The sequence below is a fragment of the Xenopus laevis genome, chromosome 2S, assembly GCF_017654675.1.
Source record: "Xenopus laevis strain J_2021 chromosome 2S, Xenopus_laevis_v10.1, whole genome shotgun sequence".
Lineage (NCBI taxonomy): Eukaryota > Metazoa > Chordata > Amphibia > Anura > Pipidae > Xenopus > Xenopus laevis.
In genome coordinates this window covers 130,261,163-130,276,052 of record NC_054374.1, presented here as the reverse complement: position 1 = coordinate 130,276,052, position 14,890 = coordinate 130,261,163, and the positions used below count along the sequence as shown (strand labels likewise).

Genomic DNA, 14,890 nt, shown 5'->3' with positions numbered 1-14,890 from the left:
AACAATTCCAAATGTGTCTCTATAGACTGGGGATAGTAGCTGCCTCCAACTATCCCAAATCTGCCAGCCTGGATTTCTCCAGGAATAATCACTGTTCCATTCCCAAGCAATGCCCACCTGAGATAGTTTCAAATGAATGAAAAGAACCTTCTGACGGACATAATTCTGAGAGGAGAGGTTAAAACTTTTCCAAAGGATGCAAGTCTTTCCAAACTATTTTTCTATTCCAAATGGCCACATTTCACACTTGTTGGGGCTTTTTTCTTTCCTGGGTTGACTGTTGTCAATGTTATAATGTATATCCCTCGCTGTTAATTCGCTGCACATTTCGATTATTTCTAATTAATCACTTTTACAAAAACTATATAAAGATTCCCATACTGCAGCCCTCCAATTACAACTGAAATACAACTCTGAGTGGCTATCATGAGATGCTAGATTTCCCCCATTATTATTTCACGGGAAGCCTCTGAAGCAATAATTTCAGTGTATAAATACTCACATGCATTTACACATAATCAACAATGTTACCTCTACAATCATAATAACTGATAAACTGCTTCCTCAATGGCAGCCACCCATACTTTGATTATTGGTTTCACCTACACTGATATGACATACAGTCACTACCTCCTCCAAGATAATAACATACTAATATAGCAAAGGGAAAGGTGATGATCTAGGTGTGGACATCATGTCTCGCCCAAGCCTGCAAACTACTAGTAGGATTTATTGTGAAGCAATGATTATTTGGATCAAGAACAACCTGTCACTCACATCAGTGATTTCATCATGTCACAAATCATGTGGAACACAAGATAATGTGCAACATGTCGACATGCACAGGACAGTCTTTAGTAGTGACAATGTTGTGGACAAAGCAGATTTCACAGCAGTCTATTAAATTTTTTATATAGTGAATTGTGTAGCCCCTATTGCAAAATATATTATAAAAGAGATCAAGAAGTTCCATGGCCATATAAAGACACAAGACGGAAGGCCTAATGTTTTTTTTTTTTTTTTTATACACAGATCATTGAATTCCAAAGTGACTTTTAACTTTGCCCACTCTCCTCCAGCTTGTCAGCAGTATGGTAATATTGATGTATATAAAAATAAAGGATAAGAAGAAGCCAGAATCAGACATAGGGGATTCTAAACAAAAATGGCAATATATATATATATATATATATATATATATATATATATATATATATATATATATATATATATATATATATATATATATATATATATATATATAAAAAGTATGCATGGGGGAAGACAAATCAGGACAAAGAGCTTAAGTGATATGTGGTAAGAGACACAGTGGGGAAGGAGATCCCTGCTCCGTAGAACTTACAATCTAAGTGGATCAGAGGCTAACATACAGGAACAAATTGGAGATGAAAAAGTGCACAAGGTAAAGCTGGCCATAGACGCAAAGATCTGATCGTACGAATCAAGGATTTGTAAGATTTTCGGACCGTGTGTGGAGAGTCCCGACATTTTTCGTCCAGCGGAGATCGGTCATTTGGTCAATCAGACCGGTTAAAAGATTTCTGTCGGCTGCCGATAATATCTCTGCATGTATTGCCGATCGTACAATTTTCAGAGGGAGACTGTCACTAACTATGGTCGGGCATAACTTTCATACGATTGCTGTCAGGGACAGAACATTGGCTGATCTGTTCTTTTGTACTTTATTTGATCGGAATGGTTAGTGGCAGGTCAGGAGATGGGGAAGTCCGATCATACGTTGATTAGTACGATCGGATCTTTGCTTCTATAGCCAGCTTAAAGCTGGCCATAGAGGCAAAGATCCGATCGTACGAATCATCGTACGATCGGACTTTCCCATCTCCCGACCCGCCACTAACCATTCAGATCAAAGTCTTACCAGTCAGATTAGTAAAAGAACAGATCAGCAATGTTCTGCCCCTGACAGCAATCGTACGATATCTATGTCCAACCAAAGCTAGTGACAGTCTCCCACTGAAAATCGTACGATCGGCAATACACGCAGAAATATTATCGGCAGCCGACAGAAATTTTCTAACCTGTCCGATCGACCAAACGACCGATCTCCGCCAGACGAAAAATGTCTCCACACACGTTCCGAAAATCGTACGAATCCTCGATTCGTACGATCAGATCTTTGCGTCTATGGCCAGCTTAAGGCATAGTGCAAAAGGTAGAGGACTATGCTAATGTTCTAGTGCTCCAAAAGGTAGCTACAACAAAGTGTTCCAACTGTTTCTCCCAGAATCCAATGAAACACATTCACAGAAACTGTGCCACACACATCCCTGAAATTGATCAGAGCCAAATATAGCTGGTATGGGATCTATTAAGCAGAAATCCATGACAGAGAGAGCTCCAAAATAAGGATATTCGTTTTTTCACAAAGTCCTCTTTAAGCAAACCATTTTTGGATGTTTTTCTTTGCAATAATAAAACAGTACATTGTGGTACTACACTGCACATGCCATTTTTAAAAAAAAAAAAAAAACTTTTTTAAAGATTTAAATGTTTTTTGTAGCCGTGCAGTAGTGTGATCCAAATTACAGAAAAGCCAAGTTGCAAGCAATCTTCTAATCGCAAGAGGAAAGAGTACGGACCACGGATCACTCCGAATCTCTTTGTCTAATGTGCAACCCTGTGTGGCTGAAGCAGTTCTACCACCATGTGTAGTTATTGGTCCAAATAAATCGAAAACGAGTTTTTTTTTAAATGGTCTTTTCTGTGTTAGGTGATTCTGGGCTTAGCTGTGGGGACATAGGGGTTAAAAAGCAGTAGGACTACATGTGGCTTGTGTTGTTGGGCCCTATGGAAGACATTACTGAAGATGCTGCTGAAAAGGAGAAAGTATCATTGAAACAAAAGTGTGCTCTGAAGCAGGACAGGACAATTGTGGAGGCTGCATCCAGTAACTGTGGCCAATGAATTACTGATCTGAAAATGCTCCAGAAATGGATATCCCCCCCCTGCATTCCTTACATACGTGCTTCCCCACCAGGCCCATTAGCTGCAAACTACCCAGCAGCCCCCTTGAGCCGCGGTCCAAGCTCACGTGACAGCCAGTAATCATTCCTCCCCCAGCCGCTCCCCTCACACACGCACTCACGCATCCAAGCCCCGTGCCTACCAGCTTCCCGCTGGGGATCCTCATGGGGACACTGGAGAATATCATCCTGTGCTCTCCCACACTCCCAGCCGATGTACGAGAGTCGCACTCCCGAGTTACTAGTACGCGTCGTATGTGGCCAGTGTGAGCCAGCAGCTCCTCCAGCATTGGCCCAAACACCTGGCCCTGCTCCTAGTGCTCCAGCAACACAAGGCGTCGGCGAGTGTCAGATCGGGGCTCCACTCACTACTGAATCAACTAGAAAGGCCGGAAAATAACGATCCTGTAACTTTCATTAACAAAAAGCAGAAAGGCAGAGCTGTGGCTACACGAAACCCCACCCACATACGATGGGCTGTCCCAAAACCTGGGTGATGCTGCAGGCAAACTCAGCTTCCGCATGTACCATTAAAGGCAAATAGGTGGGATCGGCGACAGCCTGGGGTTAAAGCGTCTCCTCTATGGGGATGGTAAACAGAGAGCTGTTGTCATGGGAATGTTTAAGCAGATTGGACAATAAAAGGGAGAGTCCTACTCCCCTACCCTACCCTTAAGTGGTCGACTCCACGTGGGTTTGTTCTGCTGCTGGGCGGCGCATTGTTCCAGCGCTAGGATTCCTGGCATAGTTTGGGATTTAATCAGCAGATCAGAAACTGAGCCAGAGAAACAGTCCCACATGATCCCACCCATTTCCATGCCTGCTGTTATTACACTGAGTAATACTCCTGCACAGCTGGACACCCACTCACTGGGAACTCGAACCTGTGGCTCACTAACTCCCACAACCTCACAAATAGGGTTGCCACCTTTTCTGGAAAAAAATACCCTTCCTATATTCTTGCCATTTTATCCTATTAATAACATTGGCATCAAGCATCATATTTACGCCGGTAAACTACCTGCCAGGTGGCAACCCTACTCACAACACCAAACATTCACTCTTGACCTGTCTCCACACTTGTACAGCGCTACTGTATATGGAGTTACATCTTAATTATTCACCGTTCGAAAAGATGACAAACAATGGAATACATGAGTATATACAGTAAGAAAAAAAAAAGATTAAGTAGGACTCTAAGGAACACAGAGAGAAGAAGGCGCCTGTGCCACAGAGCTTACTCTCTATGTGGGTGGGTTTCTTACAGGCACAAGTAGTAATTAGTGCTATCCAGAATGGCTGGAGTGCTGACCAAATATTCCAAGCCTGGATCAAATGCCATATGCTCTCCAAGGAGAGCAAAGGGCAGATTTATCAAGGGTCAAATTTCAAATTTGAAAAACTTCATAATTCTAATTCAAAAAGAAGAAGAAAAATTAAATTATAGTTTTTTTGGCCATATAGGTCAGTTTTCAGTCAAATAGGTCAGTTTTCTCTCGAATTAGAATCATACGAATCGAAGTAATAGCACATTCGAATTATACGATTCAAAGTTTTTCCCAAAAAAAACGTTGATTTTTCAAAGTCCACCAATTGACTCCAAATAGGTTCTAGGAGCTCCCCCATAGGCTAAAACAGCAATTCGGCAGGTTTTAGATGGCGAATGGTCGAACTCGAATTTTTAAACAGACACTTTAATCGAATTTGGACTATTTCCTAGTCGAAGTACACAAAAATGAGCTCGAAATTCGAATTTTTTTTAATTCAAATTTTCACTTCGACCTTTGATAAATCTGCCCCTAAAGCTGGCCATAGATGTAAAGATTTTTAAAAGATCCAATCATTATCGTGAGACCATGATTATCACGAAATGATCGTTTAAATGTTTGATGTGTCCATCAACTATAAAGACCATTTCAGGCGATATTTCCAGCAAAACTGAAGAGTAGCTGCCTGCTTGGCCCTGCAAACATAGATAGATTGCGCTGGGACTGATAAAGATTTTTAAACCTGGCCAATCTATTTCTGATAGAAATCGGTCGTTCACCAAAGAAGAATCGTTGCGTCTATGGGGACCTTAAGGGTCAGGCCACACTGGGTGTTTTGGGGAGATTTGGTCGCCTAGCGACTAATTGCCTCATTTTTGTTGCGACCAATCTCCCCAAACGCTTTCCCTCACTCTGCGCCAGCTAAAATGAAAAAACGCGGCCAATACATGCAGAGATATTACCCGCGGCCGACAGAAATCTTTTAACCTGTCTGATTGACCAAACGACTGATCTCTGCCGGATGAAAATTGTTGGGGCTCTCCACATACAGATTCGTACAATCAGATCTTTGCGTCTATGGCCAGCTTTAGGGTAAGGCCACACGAGGAGATTCGGGAGATTTTGTCGCCTGGCAACTAACCGCCTCGTCTTTTGCGCGACTATCTCCCCGAACTGCCTCAGCGTTTTTCCCCATAGGCTACAATGCAAAGTCGCCTGCGCTAATGCAGATGCGGAAATGCGTTTTCAATAGTCGCCCAAAGTTGCCTCTGAACAGCATTATTTGCCTCACCACTAGATTGGCCAGACATGAAAAGATCCACTCCTCTGGCAATATGGCAGTAGACCATTACTTTAACCCTTCTGTTACCACATGCTAAACATATCCATCATATGGAGCCTGGCATGTTCCAGTGCAAAGTATCTGTACTGTACATTCGGAAAGCAGCATACAGACTAAATATACAAGTGTTCATTTTGTATGTAAAACAGACCAGTCCTTGTGAATGGGTAAAAGCCTTAAGGGTATATGTTAGTAGGATTGCCTCTCACTAGACCAAACCAAACATTCCAAGCTGCAGGGGAGCACTGCTTTACATACTCAACGGATAAAGGATTAGACATTACCCTTTATCTAACAAAATTCCTAAGTAAAAGCTTAAACCCCGTCAGGAATCCCCTCAGGAAACCCTAAAGGTGACTGTATAAGCATTTTTTGTAGTTGTTGATACTTCTCCAATGATCTATGTTTGTACTATCAAACTGGCCAAACAGCTGTTTCTGCTACATCTGTGTCAAAAATGGAGCCCTTGTGACCCGATTTGGCATGTGTGAATCATGTAATCAATTGGTCCACTTGAAAAAGCTTGAGTGGTTATTCCACAATGATAACCCTTCCCTGTGGGTAAACAGCAATGTCATATTGCAATAAGATGTCACTAGAAACTTGTCATTTGTATGAATAAGGCATGAAAAATTAAAAGCAGAGGAAATGAGGCATAAGAAAATACAAATAATAAAAAAGGCTTGTCAAGAGAGTGAAGTAATGGCTAATCACATGACTGCCTGACTTGCAAAAAAATGTACATATTATTGTTTTTAATAGTCTGCACCACACTTCTGAATGTTGTGCAGCAGGACTCATAGTAAACAATTAAACCTATTTTAGTAGTAGTAACATGCATGTTATCATTTTGCATAGGCTAAAAGGTGCCCATACACCAACCATTCAGGACCAACTGGTCCATGGGAAGAAATAGATAGATGTCATACATTGGAGCAAATAGACTGAACAATCTAAACTGCAGGAAGGGAATAAGAACTGCAGGGCTCTTGCTCACTTCTTCATCTACCGACACTCCATTCACTGGCCAACTCAGCAGATAAAATGTTCAAATCTGCCTATATAATATATATATATATATATATATATATATATATATATATATATATATATATATATATATATATATATATATATATATATATATATATATATATATATATATATATATATATATATATATATATATATATATATATATAATGTTCAAAGTGGACCAGCACACCAAATCTTCAATCAAAAAAGGTTTATTTCAACATCACTCAAGTGTCCAACGTTTCGGCCCACATTAGGGCCTTTATAAAGGCCCTAATGTGGGCCGAAACGTTGGACACTTGAGTGATGTTGAAATAAACCTTTTTTGATTGAAGATTTGGTGTGCTGGTCCACTTTGAACATTGTATACTCTGATTAACCAAGCACCCACTCTCGCCAACAAGGAAGGAGTGCAGGTACTTTGTGAATATTTATATATATATATATATATATATATATATATATATATATATATATATATATATATAATATAAGCTTAGACATGGTGCACACGGACAAACAAAAAACAATGCCTGTGTGCTGGTTAAAGACAACAATAGTAATAACCAAAAAGAAAACCTTTCTTTGTGATTATTACTATATATAGTGAATAAAGTACCCCCTCTTGTAAAATATAAGGATATTATAAGTTACCGAGGAGTTTCATGACCATATAAAAACACGAGGCCGAAGGCCGAGTGTTTTTATACAGGTCATGGAACTCCAAGGTAACTTCTAATATCCTCATATTTTGCAACTGGGGGTACTTTATTTATTATAATACACAAATTTTAGTGAGTCATGTGACAGAAATGACATCACTACTCACCGTTTATAACTGATGACATCACTACTCACCGTTTATAAGGATATAATTTACAAGATATTCACGGCTTTTGTGTATTATATATATATATATATATATATATATATATATATATATATATATATATATATATATATATATATATATATATATATATATATATATATCAAATCCACAGTTGTAAGCAGCGCACACCGGAGTTTAAAAAAATGTGTTTCTTTATTTATCAAAAGATTAAAACCATAGTCGCAAGGATCGACATTTCGGTCAGGATCTAAGACCGTTATCAAGATATATATATCTCATGATCATAGATTATTTTAAGTCCTGAGAATGCCGTTCTATATGGTATATATATATATATATATATATATATATATATATATATATATATATATATATATATATATATATATATATATATATATATATAAAGTTCAGAACTGGTGCACCCGTCACTCAATGGTAATGCTTGGGTGCTGGTTGTAAACAGTAATCTGTAATGCACAAAAGAACCGCACACACAGGACTTTATAGTGAAAACCAAAAATTGTTGGCTTTATTACGACGTTTCGGCTCCTAAACTCGAGCCGTCATCAGGAAGTGAAACCCCAACCACAACAAACCCTTTTAAACCCCAAAACGGCGCCAAAATTCAGGATGTGACATCATAGAGTTAGGTATAAATACATACAATTCATCAGTGCGCTGCTCCTATTACATAAGGTGAGGTTCCCGTGAAAAATCTTGGTGCAAAGGGCCCAGGTCCCCCGTGTATGTCCAGCGTTGTGAGTATCTATGTTAGCGCCTGCCAAATCAGTGTATACCCAATAAGTGAGTGTGCGCACAGTCAATTTATTAGACCAGCACTTACCGGCAGGATACAGCTTGCTTGACGAGAGGGATTATTTGCACAGAGAAATACCGTAGCGATGTCGCCCTTACTGCAGACGGCGGTCCAACCATCAGTGTCCCTAGCGTACCCGTGTTCATTCACAACTTCGGTATTGTCAAGGTACTGACAGCGTCCAAGAGCAGAAGGCGCGTGCTGCCCTACACCACGTCACGAGCAGCTCCGTCCTATCACAGGCAGCCCTTAATGGCCACACCTCTTTGCACATCGCCCAGCAAGGGAGTCCCTTGGAATGAGGGATATTCTTGTCACTTTGTTAGACCAGGTATTGGTGGGCTTGTCACACCGTCCAGACAGCACTGCCCAGGGGTGTCAGCGAGAGGCAAGTATAATACCTGCCCCGCGCTCACTCCTTTGCGGGCAGTTTTGGGCTGTATGTACCTAACGGGCAAGCAGTCATTCACATAGGTCCTGGTGCAGTGTGGTATATTAGTTAGGGAGCTCATTCTCGTTAGTCGCCTTAGCACAGCGCCTCTCTGCTGCCCTATGTGTGATCTACGGTCGCATATACGACAGGTTGGTCCGTCATCATGCCAAGGGGCCGACCGAGGGACTCTGTTGTAATCCCACTCGTCTTCATGGGAGCTGGCCTGCTATAGAAATAAAATGAAAGGCCTGAACAAATAGTTGGTTGGCCATTATATTTACATCAAGAGTCAGAAATCAATCAAGTGTGTCATCAAACATTAATGGTTATGGAAAAGGTAAAAACAGCACAAATATTTTAAAATGTAAAGAAATTATCTGTCCGGGTTGGGAGTGGGTGCGGTACCGTATAGATTTTTCAAGCTGCCATTGTTGGAGTTTATTGCATCTAGGACAGATCATTTCTTTACATTTTAAAATATTTGTGCTGTTTTTACCTTTTCCATAACCATTAATGTTTGATGACACACTTGATTGATTTCTGACTCTTGATGTAAATATAATGGCCAACCAACTATTTGTTCAGGCCTTTCATTTTATTTCTATAGCAGGCCAGCTCCCATGAAGACGAGTGGGATTACAACAGAGTCCCTCGGTCGGCCCCTTGGCATGATGACGGACCAACCTGCCGTATATGCGACCGTAGATCACACATAGGGCAGCAGAGAGGCGCTGTGCTAAGGCGACTAACGAGAATGAGCTCCCTAACTAATATACCACACTGCACCAGGACCTATGTGAATGACTGCTTGCCCGTTAGGTACATACAGCCCAAAACTGCCCGCAAAGGAGTGAGCGCGGGGCACGTATTATACTTGCCTCTCGCTGACACCCCTGGGCAGTGCTGTCTGGACGGTGTGACAAGCCCACCAATACCTGGTCTAACAAAGTGACAAGAATATCCCTCATTCCAAGGGACTCCCTTGCTGGGCGATGTGCAAAGAGGTGTGGCCATTAAGGGCTGCCTGTGATAGGACGGAGCTGCTCGTGACGTGGTGTAGGGCAGCACGCGCCTTCTGCTCTTGGACGCTGTCAGTACCTTGACAATACCGAAGTTGTGAATGAACACGGGTACGCTAGGGACACTGATGGTTGGACCGCCGTCTGCAGTAAGGGCGACATCGCTACGGTATTTCTCTGTGCAAATGATCCCTCTCGTCAGGCAAGCTGTATCCTGCCGGTAAGTGCTGGTCTAATAAATTGACTGTGCGCACACTCACTTATTGGGTATACACTGATTTGGCAGGCGCTAACATAGATACTCACAACGCTGGACATACACGGGGGACCTGGGCCCTTTGCACCAAGATGTTTCACGGGCACCTCACCTTATGTAATAGGAGCAGCGCACTGATGAATTGTATGTATTTATACCTAACTCTATGATGTCACATCCTGAATTTTGGCGCCGTTTTGGGGTTTAAAAGGGTTTGTTGTGGTTGGGGTTTCACTTCCTGATGACGGCTCGAGTTTAGGAGCCGAAACGTCGTAATAAAGCCAACAATTTTTGTTTTTCACTATAAAGTCCTGTGTGTGCGGTTCTTTTGTGCATTATATATATATATATATATATATATATATATATATATATATATATATATATATATATATATATATATATATATATAATCCTCCTCCAAAGAAGCCGCACAACTCAGGACTTACAAAGAAATGGTGAATTTATTGAATCACACTAACGTTTCGGCTGTCACACCAGCCTTTGTCAAAGTAACAAAATGTTAAAACATTTGCCTATAAATACCCCACCAGTGGCGCGAAAATGTTACAAACCCTCCCACTCTGACGTGTATATCTATAAAAGTACTGACAGAGTACTACCCCTACCAAGAAAACTCCATAAATCTTCAATCAACAATTGTAACATACATATCGTTTCAGTTAGTGAAATCAGCACTACATGATAAAAAAAGTATCAAAAACTAAAATTGTTTCAATATCTACTAAAGTATCCATCCGATGCATGGTTGTAAGGAGGACAAGTGTTTATACACCAGTGATCAAAGATACCCATCATAAAAAGTGTAGCAAAATATTAATGGAATACAATTAAAGTGCACATCCTTTAAAAGACTAAAACGCTAATGATTAGATTAAACATTAAAAATTAAGTCAGAGCCAGCTTACCGCTGCTGTGTAGCGTCAGCCGCCGCGTCCGTGTGACAAGCCTGTCTGTTATCAGCCTCATGATCACCCCAGTGAAAACCACTATAAACAAAAAAGGGAGCTCTCCAATACTGCGCTCCCCTTTCACCACGTATAAAACCGATCACCCGGTGTCAAATTACATCGCCCAGTGAGCCCTTAATCAGACATATGAAGGGAGTCATTGCGCGCACTATTAGTGCGTCAGTTTCATACTCGTGTCCAATAGGATTTCTTGTTCATTCATCCCTCTGCGTCCGTATGCGCAGATCCCCATAGTGAGTATCGTAGTAGAAATAACCACTGTCATCCGCGATCTGTCAGACGGACTCATGTGGATATCCACTCAAGTTGAGGAGGATTTCCACATGAGTCCGTCTGACAGATCGTGGATGACAGTGGTTATTTCTACTACGATACTCACTATGGGGATTACGCGCATACGGACGCAGAGGGATGAATGAACAAGAAATCCTATTGGACACGAGTATGAAACTGACGCACTAATAGTGCGCGCAATGACTCCCTTCATATGTCTGATTAAGGGCTCACTGGGCGATGTAATTTGACACCGGGTGATCGGTTTTATACGTGGTGAAAGGGGAGCGCAGTATTGGAGAGCTCCCTTTTTTGTTTATAGTGGTTTTCACTGGGGTGATCATGAGGCTGATAACAGACAGGCTTGTCACACGGATGCGGCGGCTGACGCTACACAGCAGCGGTAAGCTGGCTCTGACTTAATTTTTAATGTTTAATCTAATCATTAGCGTTTTAGTCTTTTAAAGGATGTGCACTTTAATTGTATTCCATTAATATTTTGCTACACTTTTTATGATGGGTATCTTTGATCACTGGTGTATAAACACTTGTCCTCCTTACAACCATGCATCGGATGGATACTTTAGTAGATATTGAAACAATTTTAGTTTTTGATACTTTTTTTATCATGTAGTGCTGATTTCACTAACTGAAACGATATGTATGTTACAATTGTTGATTGAAGATTTATGGAGTTTTCTTGGTAGGGGTAGTACTCTGTCAGTACTTTTATAGATATACACGTCAGAGTGGGAGGGTTTGTAACATTTTCGCGCCACTGGTGGGGTATTTATAGGCAAATGTTTTAACATTTTGTTACTTTGACAAAGGCTGGTGTGACAGCCGAAACGTTAGTGTGATTCAATAAATTCACCATTTCTTTGTAAGTCCTGAGTTGTGCGGCTTCTTTGGAGGAGGATTTTATGCAGTACTACGAGGCATGCACCCAGGCCCTGAATGTACATCTGTCGTGAGTGCTGGGATTTCGGGGGAGTATATATATATATATATATATATATTTTATATATATATATATATATATATATCCCAACTCGAAAAATCATTATATATAATGGACATTATATATATATATATATATATATATATATATATATATATATATATATATATATATATATATATATATATATATATATATATATATAATGTCCATATAGGTGTACGCACTCTTACCGGATTAGATGAGAGTGGGTCCACTGTTCTGGACATGGTGCACACGGACAAACAAAAAACAATGCCTGTGTGCTGGTTAAAGACAACAATAGTAATAACCAAAAAGAAAACCTTTCTTTGTGATTATTACTATATATATATATATATATATATATATATATATATATATATATATATATATATATATATACATATATATATATCTTTCAAGTGTATGCCCATAGACTGGATTGCCGACCCACCCAGAGGGGGAGATACAGACCGTATCTTACTACAGAGGGAGGCATTTTGGATATACGAACTGAATTGTGTGGCCCCTAAAGGCTTAAACAGTTCTTTATCTTTGAATTGTTTTCTGTGAGAGGGTTTCCTACTAGTCTCATGAATGACTTATAAATTTTAGAAAGTAAGGAATTGATTGACCTGTTATTTAACGGGGACACATATAAATATTTAAATGTGGGAACAAAACTTGTTACTGGAGGTTGTAGTATGTAAGCTTGTAGTGGGAATATCTTCCTGGAAGTAGTGATGTATTGACACGACTTGGACCATAAAAAATTTTTTAAGCATGAGTAATTGCATAGATTGAAAAGTATATGGGAATATAACTTGATAGGTCCATGTTAGTCAGTTATGATATTGAAATAATATAGATATATATATATCTATATCTATATCTATATATATTCTAGGTGCAGGCATGGCAGGGGCTAATTCTGGTAATTGGAGTTGATTCTCGCATGAGTTTATCCACTGGACAAGATCTGCTACATATGTAACTATGGCAAGTCAACCCCAAAATAAATATTTGCCTAATAAAATGAAACATAATTCTAAACAACTTTTCAATATACATTTTCAGTACTTTTAAAGTTATTTATAAAAACAATTGCTCTGGTTGTTACTTTTTAAATGTTGCAAAAGTCATAGATATCCAGCAAAGACAAGTCTGTTAATCAGTTGCCCTTAAATTGTAACAGTCTGCCACCACCAATACAGAGAATAAGAAGGGGCAACCAGTCACTGCTTTCAATAGCTTTTTACACATACAAATAACTTGAAAACCATAGAAAATTTGTAATGAATATATACTACATATGTGCTTAGAATTGTTTTCTTTTATAAAGCAAAAAAATATTTTTTGGGTTGACATTCACTTTGATTGAGCTTCACACATCGCTTTACTGTTTACTAGTGGGGAAGTGTTAATGTTCTATGGAGAAACCTCTATGCAAGAAGACTCACAAAGAAATGTTTCTTTTATTTGTTGTTTTTCTATAGTAGTTTCTTCCCAATGGAACAAAACGTACAAAAAAACATCACTCAGTTTTTCAGGAGCACAGATATTCCTATTCAGTGTAATTAGGAAAGACATTCCCTTCAACATTCCCACGAACAACAAATCCCTGGGCAGCTGTATCAAAAACAGACTTGCCTGGCAAAACACTTGTATAGAATACTGCATTAAAAACAAAATCCCTCCCCACAACTGCACGTGGATCCCTAACATTTTATCCTACTTATGTGTGTGGGGGGGGATTCAAAAGAGTGGAGTCTGCTTAAAACTGGAGTACCAAAAATATCATCTGACATCAAAATCACAAATTTCTTAATGCCTGATTTGTAAACAACCCTACAAAAAAATAATTTCTAATCAAAAAGATGGAAGCAACTTTGTTTCTGACAGTTTAATTCCATCTTTTAGAACTTTATTTTATTGGAGTCAGCAATGCCATACACCAACATATTTTATGCTGTGTGCATTTGCTCATGTACTACATAATCCAACACTCTTATTGCCTAAAAAGTCTTACTCTGTTTTGTTACATTAGGGGGCAGATGTATCAAGGGTCAAATATCGATGGTTAATTAACCCTCGATATTCGACTGCCGAATTAAAATCCTTCGACTTTGAATATCGAAGGCGAAGGATTTTGCGCAATTCCTTCGATCGAACGATCAAAGTAACAATCGTTCGATTAATCCATGGATCGAAGGATTATCCTTCGATCAGAAAAACCTTGGAAAGCCTATGGGGACCTTCCCTATAGGCTAACATTGGCCTCGGTAGGTTTTAGGTGGCGAACTAGGGGGTCGAAGAAATTTTTAAAGAGACAGTATTTTGATTATCCAATGGTCGAATATTCGAACGATTTTTAGTTCGAAACGTTCGATTCGAAGTCAAAGGTCGTAGTCGAAGGTCGAAGTAGCCAATTCGATGGTCGAAGTAGCCAAAATAACCATTCGGAAATCGATTTTTTTTCCCTCTATTCCTTCACTTGAGCTTAGTGAATGGGCCCCTAGGACTTTTTTCCTTTTCCGTAGAGTCTATTGTAGCAATGCGCAGGCCGGGCCAAAACCCACAGGTTGGCAGGTTTGGGCTAGCAAACATACATC

General features: G+C 39.7%; 1 protein-coding gene across 9 annotated transcripts in view; it reads right to left on the bottom strand.

Annotated features, from left to right (window-relative positions):
* rbms2.S (RNA binding motif single stranded interacting protein 2 S homeolog) overlaps window positions 1-14,890 on the bottom strand; it is a 71,837-nt gene that overhangs the window by 41,749 nt on the left and 15,198 nt on the right. The window contains exon 1 of one of the 9 annotated variants that reach the window (XM_018250040.2): window positions 3,149-3,671. The exons of 2 other annotated variants lie outside the window; for them this stretch is intronic. In XM_018250040.2, the coding sequence (XP_018105529.1) occupies window positions 3,149-3,295 (147 nt within the window). In that variant the 5' untranslated portion in view covers window positions 3,296-3,671. Of the gene's footprint in view, window positions 1-3,148; window positions 3,672-14,890 lie in introns of those variants that run through there. 6 more of the 9 variants (XM_018250044.2, XM_018250047.2, XM_018250048.2 and 3 more) reach the window with 6 other exon arrangements.